At 34.5% G+C, this 12,314-nt stretch overlaps 1 protein-coding gene across 36 annotated transcripts in view; it reads right to left on the minus strand.

The window, feature by feature from the left end:
* The window catches only part of LOC108112171 (protein muscleblind), a 177,755-nt gene that overhangs the window by 107,447 nt on the left and 57,994 nt on the right, over positions 1-12,314 (minus strand). For 23 of the 36 annotated variants that reach the window (XR_001772637.2, XM_017221973.2, XM_017221974.2 and 20 more), the window contains 2 exons: positions 1,603-2,319; positions 892-924 (listed from right to left, as the gene is read on the minus strand). Coding sequence is in view for 34 of the 36 variants with exons in the window: in XM_017221973.2 (XP_017077462.1) it covers positions 892-924; positions 1,603-1,791 (222 nt within the window). In the remaining 2 variants the exon portion in view is untranslated. Of the gene's footprint in view, positions 1-891; positions 925-1,602; positions 2,320-3,304; positions 3,326-11,675; positions 11,697-12,314 lie in introns of those variants that run through there. The other 13 variants (XR_001772638.2, XM_017221977.2, XM_017221975.2 and 10 more) reach the window with 3 other exon arrangements.

A 12,314-nucleotide genomic window follows, 5' to 3' on the forward strand; every position in this document is an offset into this window, starting at 1 on the left:
CACCCAAAACGTAAACAGGAGGGAAAATGGAAGGACCATTCAGTAGCTCAATTAACAAAGCCTCCCAGTTGAAAAAAAAACACTGCGAGCCAACGAGCTACTTACTTACAAACATCAGTTTTAACTATTGTTTGCACACTCGACGACTCAAGAGCGACAGAATGAAATGGTTTGGGCGGGCAGAGGGGGCGGGACTCTAGGGAAAAAAGGACGAACTATGGCCAACTTTAAGGACTGAGTCGCTGCTTTGGGTTTGGGTTTTGTTGGAATAACAAAAGGCCGTTGGCCAAACAGGCTGCCACCTAAAGCGACGCCTAAAAAGCGGCAACGAAAAATTTTCAAAACCTAATTTTTTATGCTGTCACAAATTTTGATGGTCTTGGTAAGATGGCAGGAGCTCCTGCTGCTGATGATGATGGCATTTTGTCAGCATTATATACTATACATAAAATACTCCACTTTATGTTGCCATTCTTTTGGCAGATTGTTTGTTTTGTTGCGGGCAAAAAAGATCTATATATAAAGGAAAAACAAGAAACAAAAGCTTAATAAAGAAAACACCAAACAGGCAACTTAATTTTTTCCTCGCCGTTGTTTCGACATTGTTCTGCAGTGTTAAAAGAGCTGCTTTCACCCTTTTGTTTCGCCCCCTGCTAATTTGCCACGTTGCCTTTTTTCCGTAGAAATAAGAAAAAAAAAACTTCAGGGAACATAGAAATCTCCTCTTTGCCTTTGATTTTATCTGCCCTTCGGCAGGTTGCTTGTGTCAGGTTACAAATTTAAGATATTAACAAAGTGATCAATGGAATCGGTTTAAGGAAGGTAAAGGAAAAAACAAAGGGTTGTTCTTAAAGCTAAAAACTTAACTTAATAATTGAATTTGAGTTTTACCTTGAAGTTGTCCATGTCTAAGAGTTGAGCAGCCTAAAAATCACTCGCAAGGTGATAAACGATTTCAGTTTAGTTGATTTTTTTAGAGAACGTTTTTATAGTTTATAGTTAACACAGAGAAAATATTAAATTTGTTGTTTTAGTTTAACCAATTAATCACCTATTTTTCTCTATGTTTTTTTTTTTACTAAGTTTTGATAGGGGGGTTCGATGGGTGGTGGAACTCTCTTATTTGTAAGCCAAAAGCTAAAGCCTTCTACTCAAGGACCCAAGACTCAAGCCTCAAGCACACTCACGCACACAATTCTCAAGCTCAGCTCGGCGCTTCAGCTGCATTTATTTAATATTTATATATATATATAGTTTAGGCACTTAGAGAGACAGCCACTAAATATATAGTGTGTATTTAAGATAATTATATATGTATATATAGAAGCACAGAGATACCAAAAACGAAAATGGAGTTTATAAAAGCACAAAAGCACAAACAACAAAAGCGAGACAAGATCAGTTTTCGCTGAGGCCCTAATTTGGGGATATCATTATCTTTTTCGTTTCTTTCTTTTTTTGTGGGATGAAAAATTATAAGACTTAAAGCTTACGGTCTACAAGTCACACGAAGCAATAGAAGGTGGTGGTAGGATTTTTTTTTTAAGGATTTCGTAGGGGGTAGAGGGATTTTCTGTTTTTCTCGTTAGAAGGAATACTGACCTTGATGCTGTCGTAGCAGGCGGTGACCTTGCCGTTCTGGACCTCCACGTTGGCCGGGGGATGGGCGAACTTGCACTCGGTGTCCTGGCGCGAACATTTGTTGCGCTGAAACTCACGGCAGACCTCCAGTTGCAACCAGCGCGAGTCCTTGCCGTTCAGCAGGCTGTTCATATTGACAACGTTGGCCATCGTGTTTTTGTTTTTGTTTTGTGTTTTTTTTTTTTTTCGGGAGGGTTATAGATATATATAACTATATATATATGCTGTTTACGGATCTGGGTTAGCTGGAGTTTATATAGAGTTTAGCCTAGCGACTAGAGAAAGTTTTTTGTTTTGTTTTTGCTTTTTCTTAGTTTTACTCCTCTCGCGACACGCACACACAAAGAACACTAAATTCAACAGCACAGATCAGCACCTATATATGTATATAGCATAGATCTATAGATGGTATATGATTTCAGTTTCTTTTTTAGTTTTTTTTATATTGATTTTTGTTCTTTAGCGTTTTTGTGGAGTACAAAGCTTGCGGGGATATAGCTGATAGCTTGGGGCTATATAATTTTGATTCAAATCGAACGCCTATTTAAATATTATAGATGTGTGTGTGTGTTTTATTAAATATATATCTATAGATAGACGCAGCTGTTAAATTTTTGTATATTTTATATATTTTTACTGCTCTTTTTTTTCTGAGTGTGTAAGCTGATTTTACATTATCTGAAATGAGAGTAAAAGAGAGAAATAGAACTTTAGGATCATACCGACTTGGTGTTACATTCCAAGAGAGATAAATAGAAATGGCGAAAGACAGAGACAGATCATAGAGAGAGATAGAGAGAGAGAGACAGAGAGCGATTCTAGGTATAAATGTGTGTGTGTGTGATGTGTGGAAGGAAACTGATCATGTTTTAGATTTCGATTTAGACTTTCGAGGGTTAGTAATGCGCAAATCGTTTTGTGTTATGGTTTCTTATGCAGAATGCAATGCTCAAATGATAAGATATATAGTAAACAAAAGACAATCGACAATCGACAGACATAACCATATCACTAAAAAGTATTTAATATATAGATACCTAGACTAAATGAGCGGATGAATGGTGTGTGCAAAATAAAAGTTCTCGTTTTCATACAACTTATGAATAGTCACTAAAAATAGTTCACCAGATATATATATATACGAAAAATAAATATATATATATATATATATCTGGTTATAGATATTATATAGAGCGTGTGAGCAGCGTCCAGTTTGCAGCAGCAGTTTCTGGAGGGGTTTCGCGGGGGGTATCCATGAGCCAAGACAGCCAAGAGCCACAGCCAGAGAGCCAAAATAGCCAAATAGCCAAATTAAGCCTAGCCCCTAAGGCAACTCAGCGCAATGCACATAGACCAAATAAAAAGTTAATACTACGAATAAATATTATCAACTAAAGTGCACTAATATTTCGCTGAGATATACGTTTATATATATATAGTCATGTATCTTCAGGCCCGGCCCAGCGGTGTTTAGCAATTTAAGTTGAAATTGATTTTTTTTTCTTATTTTTTTTTTTTTTTGTTGATCATTTAGCTAAGCAACATTTAAGAGAGGGACACCGCCTGAGAGAGATTCGCAACTCTTACTTATATATCTTATATATTCACTTTTTAGCACATTTCTTTTTATAGCAATGGAAAATAAATTGTTAAACGCACTTACCGCTTCAATAGAAATATTTTCTATTTTACGATTAATCAAATACTGTAAAAAAAATGTATATATTTATATAAAGAGAAAGAGAGAGAAAGAGAGAAAGAGAAATGCATGTTAGTTAACTTAGAGAGGAGCAAAAATAAACTTCGAAAATCTGTAAATGATTCAATCATCGATGACGGCACACAATTTGATATTTATATTTTGTTGTTATTAGCATTTGAGTTAGCCTGTTTATTTGTTTGTTTGTTTGTTGGCCTTCCTTCCCCTTCCCCTTCCCAACCCCCCTTTGCATTGTTTGTTTTTTTTATTTGCCAAACTGTTGCAATATTGTTGTTGCCCCGCTTGGGTGTGTGTTTGTATGTGTCTTTAATCTTATCTTATCGATGGTCGAGCGGCATATGAATCAAAGTTTTTCGAAAACGAAATCTATTAAAGCTTTTTCAACGCTTCTGGTTTTTGTTTTTCTTTTTTTTTCTAGTGGGTTTGGCCCTGTGAAAAATCCATTTGGGAGTGACGAACTGATTTTGCAATGGAAATTACTTCAAGTTTAGGCTAAATGAATGGCTAAATGAGGTGAAATATATTAGTTTTGTGTTTTTTTGTTATGAATAACTTAAGTTTTCTCACTTTTGATTTTTGTACTGCAAACTAATCCCTTTCTCTACATATAAAACCCAAACTTTTCCCCATTTTCAATTAGCTTTTACCCTAAAAAATATTTCCTATCTAACTTTTGGCATTTCGAAAGATATCGCAACGCCAGGCCGGCAGTAAATTATCTCAGCCAAGTCAATTTGGTAAGATACCACAGCGAAGACAATTAATGAACTTTATAGAGTACACCAACACACACTAAGACACTCACACACGCACACCTAGAGAACTCATATGCTATCTAGTTTTTTTTGTTAGTATAAAGATTTGTGGATACGTCCGCATGATGTCAGCTGCAAATTGCTTTTCCGTATTTTAACTTGATTTCCAAAGATATAAATTGTGACTTAATTTATGAGCTGAGAAATTGAAGCCCCCCTGTCTATGTATATGTATGTGTGCGTGGGCTAATGTTTATGGCATGTATTAAAATAATTCTTGAAAACTTTTTCGGCTAAAACAGAAAATCTCAACGAAGAACACACGCAAGACATATAAGATGGGGGGGACGCCCACACAAGCGGACGTGGCTAGGGAACACATCAGGCTATATAGAATATATATATATATATAGAGAAGACAGACATTATAGCCAACAGATACATTTACAAATACCGAAATCGAAACAGCGTCAGAAATTAGCAGCCGTGTCATTGACGCAGTATGAAAAATTTATGACCAGAAGCGGCTGTGTGTGGAAATTAGAAAAAAGAAAATGTGCTGCACGAAAATAAACTTTCCAATAGTGTTTAGATGTGAAATTGGGCCAAGAATAATCGAAGGTTCTCCTGCCAGAGCGGATATATACGAAAATCTGTATACAGATTTGGTGCATCCGCCGACCTACAAACAACCTTCAGACTCTGCTTTCAGATCTAAGGACACTCGCATCTCGACGGCTTTTTGGGGGTTATTAAAAAATCATTAAGAGAAGATAAAAACAGCAACAACAACAACAACAAAATAAGCTTATAAAACTGACGGACAAAAAACGATGCAAATTGATGTAGACCCAGACTCCGAAGACAAACAAGTTCAACAAGTTTTGTCCGTAGGTTTTGTTTTCTTTCTTACTGGTTTTTGGGTCTCATATCAAAAAGTGTGTTTTGAAGGTTAAACTTGCCGAAAAATGAAAAAAAGAAAAAAAAAACCGATTTGAGAATGGGAGAAACCAGCAGTTAGGTGGAGAGAGTGAAGATCGAAAAACTGTTAATTTTGTTTTAACGCGTTTAACGCAAGTCCACTAAATATTTGTTCACATTCGCAAGAGCTATTGTTTATGTCAGCTGAGTCAACATCAAAAATAAAAAACAGCTGTGCTGGCAAAAGAACTTTTTTTTTTGGGGATAATTCTAATTGCATCTGGAATTGGTTTAACAGTTTTTTCTATAATTTCTGTAAAGGGAATTTCAGTTCTGGGTATAAAAAAAAACCTTATCTAGAATTTGGTGTTTAGTCTCTTGGGAAACCATCGATGGTTATGGTTAGCATAAGCCCAAAAAATGTATAAATTCTGACTCACTGTTTTATCTTGGATATTAATTTATAGGAAATATTATGGGTTGCCTTATCGATAAGGCTAAACTATGTGAAATTCTTATTTAAATTACTTTTTGTTTTGTAATTTATTACTCAAACTTCATAAGACTAACTAACTGATTAGATTATCACTTTAAAATCTGGCCATTAAAAGCAGTTTAACTACGAAATCAGCTGTTAACAAATTTATTAACTAGACCATAATTTATGGTTACTTTTTGTAGTTTAATTTTCATTTTGCTGCCCTTCGATTACTCATTTTATCTATTCATGCCACCGCCATCAATTAACAGTTCTTCATAACTTATCCAGCCAGCCCCCTTACCAGCATACATTCCCCCTATATTACGTATATATATATACGGAAAGATATATATATATAGCAACCAAATCGAGAGCGTTCTGCTGATAAGGCGGCAAACACAACAAATAGAACGCTGCAGTTCACAGTTGGCTGTGAAAGCGCATTGTATATTTTGTATTTTGTACTTTTTTTTTTAGATATGCCACCTATATATATATCTATATATATTGTATATATACTGTATATAGCAACTTGAGCACCCGCTGACTGGCAAAGCCCGTGAGCTAGCCAAAGTTATGACTAAAGCCATACACAAACACGCAAGTCGCTTGTTGCAAATACCTTAGAGGGCCAAAAAACAAAAGCAAAAGGCAGACTTTTTCCTTGCTACCCGCAGGCGACAAGTTAATGCATTTAAAGAAACATTTACGCAAGCGAAGCCGTAGCAAGACATCGGTCACTAACCGCTCTTTGCAACATTATACAACGCTCCGCTACAAAAACAAAAACCTAAGGCCCACCCCAAAGGTATGACACATATATTTAACGATGCGCTCATATAAAAACTAAAGAAAAAAAAACATTAAAAAGTGAAAGAAATGGGTAGGTTAGCGAGAAAACTCGGTTCGACGGCTGCTATCAATAAGCGAGATTAGATAAAAAAAGAGAAGGTGAACCCTAGGCACCCACACGCCTTAGTTGCAAAAATAAAAAAAAAAAAGAGCATATGGAAAACGATAGTAAAAGCAAAGCTCTTTTTTTATACTTGACAAACAGCGTAGTCACTAAGGCAACAACCGCTGATTACAAGAATCATTTGAAATGTCAACTAATGTTGTATTTCATAAATTGCAATTGCAATTTCGAGAGCAGGAAAACATTTCCAACTACAACAACGAACCATAACAGAAAAGAGCCATCAAAAGATGGTAAGACTTAAATGTCAGCCATAAATGGCAAAGCGGTTAAATGATCGGTTAGCTTTGGCTTATGTCATTCAGGTGGGTCGAAAGATAAAAACCCATGACGGATCTATTTTATTCTTATTTTAGCCAAAACAGAAATCCAAGAAAAAACTGCTCCAAAAATGGAGTTTTGACTTGGTTAATTAATTCCCATTGTCATCCGTCTGACTTGGCTAATTCATTTGGCAGTACATCATGATGCGTGGGCGGCAAAAGTTGATTATTTCTTTGCCTAAAACTTTTGTAGAGAGACACATCGTTGACTGATTTCATTGACGGCTATTAGCGTTTTTTCATCTTCTTTTTTTTTTGTGAAAGTTGGTCTTTAGATAAAAATAAATGCATTCATATACACATTGGGTTGTCCCTTTTTTGGCAGAGCTTTCGAATAGGTGCTGAAAAGATCTGGGGATCGATCTATATATGGTCATGTCGATATGACTAATGGGAAAGCGGAAGAAAACAAAGCGTGCCGAAAGCGTAAATAAATGAATTTGCCAGGGAAGAGCTATCAAATATCGTATATAGGGGTTTGAACTGGGTATTATACAGATCTTGGTAACTTTCTTTATCCATTAGATATATTAATTAAGAGATCATAGATTTAGTTTGATTAATATTTAGTTTTTGGTTATATCAATTAGATTTCTTTAAGTTTGGCAATGGATTCTGTCTGTCTATCTATCAGTCGATCTATATATCTTTCTATTTTTTTATATATCTTTCTTTCTATCAATCTATCTATATATACATATATCTGTACCTTCCTCTACATCTAACAACCTATTCACATATCTATCTGTCCATCCACCTATCTATCTATCTATCTATCTATCTATCTTTCTATAGGTAGCTCTACCAATTTCTATAAAACTTTCATTTTCTATTAAAAAAAAACCTTGCCCTAGTCCCCAGATCTTTCAGCATCTCCATTAAAATCCGCCTGATCTCGTCTTATTCAAAATCAAATTCAAATTCAAAGCTCATTGTCACGTTTCTCTATCGCATCTACCAAATTCATATTTAAATTTTCCCATCCACACAGGCAAATCAATTTCTTAGGCGTAAAACGCGATCATCAGTAATTACGTCAGAGGTCGGAAAGCTATATATATACATACATACACATTAATACACACAAAAACCGAATCGAAAGAGGAGGCCAAAAAAATAAAAGCGAATGGGGGAAATCAAAAACAAAAATTCATAAATGAGAGCGACGGAATGGTGGCGCTCTATCGCCTTCATATACTATTTTTTGGCATATTCATAACATTTGGCTTATCTTAAAAATACGAGAGCGTCGCACCAATACAACTATATACGAATAAGAGGAAGAAAAGTCCGAACAATACTAACCAAAAAATAAAAATACTCAACAAATTTTCATAGATTTCTTTCTGTGCCTAATTAATTTCGCTGGCGAAAACTTATTTATGTTTACATATTTTCCTCAACGTTTTCATGATGAACCCCCGAAAATAGACGAAACGAGAATTTTGTGAGAGAATAATATTATTAAATTCCTCAAAGATTCAGCAAAGAGAATCGAGTTAATCTTTGAACTAATTTGTCTTCACATAATCACATTCTCACACACAGTCCATGGCTCTCCCTCTCTCTTTCCCAAGCGAAAGGTTAAACAATCAATTTCGCCTTCAATTGATCTCAATTTGTGCTTCAGTTGTGGGCCAACCCAAGGGCCAGTCAAGGGTTAAAGATGCCGACGTTATATTTTAAGCATTATGCAAAAAAAAAGCGTAAAAACTTTGTCTCTTGGCCACAAAAACACGAAAAGTAATTTATTTTTGGACTGCAAGAGTGCGCCTTTCCAAAAAAAACAAATTGCTGCCAAAAAAATGGGGGGGGATATTTCAGGGGGAGGTAGTGGTAGTGGATGCACAGCTGCAGATACATCCAAAAGATACATCCAAAATGTGCGGCAGCTGTCGCTTGTTATGGGAGATGCCTTAGATACTCAGATATTCGGATACTCTGAGGTACAACAACAACAACAACAGCAGCTCACGAAACACGTTCAAAATTTCTTTTTCAACTCTTCGTGTTGTTGTTGTTGTTGCTGTTGCTTTGGCATGTGCTAAGAGAATTATGTTAGGGTGTGCCAACTGTATAAATTTAGGAAGCTGCACTTGCCCAATTGGGTGTGAAATAATTTGTGGCTGTTTTGTTTTTCATATTGAAATTACTTGAGAGAGTTTATAGTGATACTTAAGGTTTTTGGTAATGGAAACCACTATAAAATGTGTTACAGGAAAACGCAATGAAAAGTGTGGGAAAAGGTGAGTAAAAAAGGGGAACTAACAAGTTATTATTAGAAAACCATTTTAGGTAAATATATTAAACGAAATCCATCTAAGCTTTATATAAAGTACTAAAAATGTATTGATCTTTGCCTTTTTTTTACGCCATCTACCTTATAAATTTCCAGCTCCAGCTAACCTGAGTCACCCTATGCCTACGATTCTCCCAATACCAAGAAACAACAACCACATACAGATATTTGTTTTGTGTTTTCTTCTTTCTTTTTCGACTTGTTCGCTGCCTCTGTCGACGTCGCCGTCGCAGCTGCTCTGCGCTTATTGAAAAAGCCAAAAACAAAAACGCCTGACGAAGAAAAAGTTTTCGATATTTTTAGAAGAAAAAAAAAAGATATGAGCACATGTTTCAAAATATCAAAAAAGATGAAAACTAGAATGAACCAGAGGAAATGGCTAAACAAAACTAAGATCTGAAAAAATCTTTGAAAAGGAAATGGAAATTGTTTATAGGAATGCAAAAAACAAAAAGGCAGGAGAGATATAAAGCAGAATCCAAATTGGGATGTGGAAATTTCTATAGATTTTTCAACATTACTGGAAAAGTTTCTGTTTATGGTTTTGCTGTTTTTAAGTTTTAATATTTTTGAACTTCAAAAGTTGCAATTTTTATGTTTCTTTCTATTACCCTTATATAAACCTTATTTTTATAACAAAAATAATCAAACATGACTCAGGAGGTAAAGTAAAGTTATAAAGCAGAAAACCAATCATTTCCAAAAGATGTATGTTCCAGCATTAAACAAAAAGTTCGTTTTATTCGCAATTCTTATAGTTTTACTTTCATTAATCATGAAAAATATAAATACTTTAAAGACTTTTTCAGATTTAAACCATTTTTTTATGAAATAAAAATAACTTACAAAACAGAAAACCAATAGTTTCCTGAAAGTGTTCCCTAGTACTAATGAACAAGCATTTTCACATAAACAAATCGCATTGTTATGAGCTCTCTAGTACTCTTAAGGTCAGACCTTTTCATACCTTTCGTTTGAACTCTGACACCTTTTGGAGTGCTGTCATCTGGCATCAAAACTTATATCGCGAGCCGAACAAACAAACAAACAAAACAAACTACAGTGATGTTTCCACACTTTCGACAACCGAAAGAGGGTGTTCCTATCGATATTTACGACCTATTGAGAAGAGCTTAAAGCACAGAAACACTCGTATTACAAGTCAAACTCACACATATTTCTGCCAAGCGACTTTTCTTCTTTTTTTTTTTTTTTGGTTGTATTGCGGAATGACTTTTGGCGAAAAATCGAATCGATTAGTCATGCCAAAAGTCCTCAAGTTTGCAACCCAATCCAATCCCCTTCGAAAACCGTCTTCTTTTACAGCCTTTCATGGCGTTTTTTAGTTTTTTCGGTTCGAGTCTTGATTTTTCGAGTGGCGGAGAAAAAGTGAATGACTTGTCAGAGTTTATTGAACAAATGGACAGAAATAACAATTCATTTTGGCATTTTCCAAGCGATTTCTTTGACTCATATTTTTGTAGCAACACATTTTTGACACTTTTGTCGATGATGATGGAAAAACCAAAAAAAGAAAAAGTGTTTTTGTTTTAGATATTTGCCAGCGGGGGCAGAGCTAATTCAATTTGCATATCTCATATAGCTGAAGGAAAAGCTGAAACAAATCGGAAAAATTATAATAACAATCTTTTTTGTTTTGTATTTTTCGCAACTGAAACTGAAACTCGGGGCAGAAATAAACATAAATTTAATGGTTACGACTTGGCAAGAGCAAGGGGTGTGGGTTTTTTTTCTCCAATTTTTTTTTGGTGGAGAACCACATAAAAAACGTGACTTTTCGTTAAAATAAACTCTATGTATTTGCATTTGCGGGTACAGTGCGTTTCAGGGCTTACATTTCAGTTAGTTGTTCAAAAATATCGATTTAAAGCCATCATTTTGGTGATAGAACAAGTTCCAATTTCGTTTAACAAAGTAATCACATTAAATTTAAGAACCATGTCTGTTTTTCTCTTTTAACTTAAGCTTGCAAAACAACTTTGTTAACTCATTAATTCAATTATTGTTATGGTCACGTGTGTTCTTGGTTTAACAACCGCCTTACAGTGCTGAAACGTAGTGTTAAAAATCGCTTGGCTTAGATCTGTTAGCTTTATTTAATGGCCTAGGCCTTGCTCGGCATTAGAATAAAAATAGCTAAATTTGCATTACATTTCAGCACGATTTTTAGTAATGTATTTTCTGTATTAATTAACTCCCCAACTAACATAAATCCATGTCTAGTTTTTAAGGGTTAAGGCACACATCATTTTGTGCCCAATAATGTGGAATAACCATTCCCATTTTCACTCTCACAAATTTGGTTGGCAATTTGTTGAATTTTAATTATTATTTCACAGTTCATTAGCCTCGATTTCAATTTGATTTTCGGTCATTAAGCTTTCCAGCGAGCCAAATGAACGAGATTTACTTAATTCGAATGGAATTAAGTATTTTTTAATTGAAGTTGGGTGAAAGATTGGGGATTTTATGGCTATGGTAAGTTTAAGACTGAATTTATATTATTGTGGAGTTTTATTGTATTTTTTAATAATATACCTCTTTTTGTGGAGATCAAGAAAAGTTCAATTTCTTCTGATTATTAAGTAACTGTTCCTTTTCTAGCCTTTTAAACTGCAATAACTTTGATTAGATATTAAAACACTCCATAACTTTTTTTCTACTATAACTTTAACTTTTGGCACGTCATTCTTAGAGATGGTTCTATTCTAGTTTCTACTAATTAATCAACTCCTTAATATCGATGTTTCCTCGCAACTCTAAGAAAAAAATAGCACACTAAAAAATATGACCAGGATAGGTTTTTATAAAAAGTTTTACAACACTAAGCTTTTAAGAGTAAATTAGCATTTAAAAATGAGAGGTTAATATTATTAATAATCTGTGAATATTTTAAAAAATAAATTAAACTTGAAAAACAGCAGTTTTCTACATGAAATTCAATAATTGTATTTAACTTAAGCAGCAGTTTTCTATGCCTTTTCTTTATGAAAATTTTATAAAACTTCAAAAATTATATTAGCTTTTTTTCATAGGAAGAACATTCTCAGAAAAACTTTTTCCCACACATTCTTGCCATTAACTTTCCCTACAATAGTTAGTTTAAGTCTTTCCCTAAACATAAAACACAATTTTTCCGCATTTTCACTTAGCACCACCGAAAATTCGACAACAAAA

This window comes from Drosophila eugracilis, unplaced genomic scaffold (assembly GCF_018153835.1).
Source record: "Drosophila eugracilis isolate 14026-0451.02 unplaced genomic scaffold, ASM1815383v1 contig_90, whole genome shotgun sequence".
Lineage (NCBI taxonomy): Eukaryota > Metazoa > Arthropoda > Insecta > Diptera > Drosophilidae > Drosophila > Drosophila eugracilis.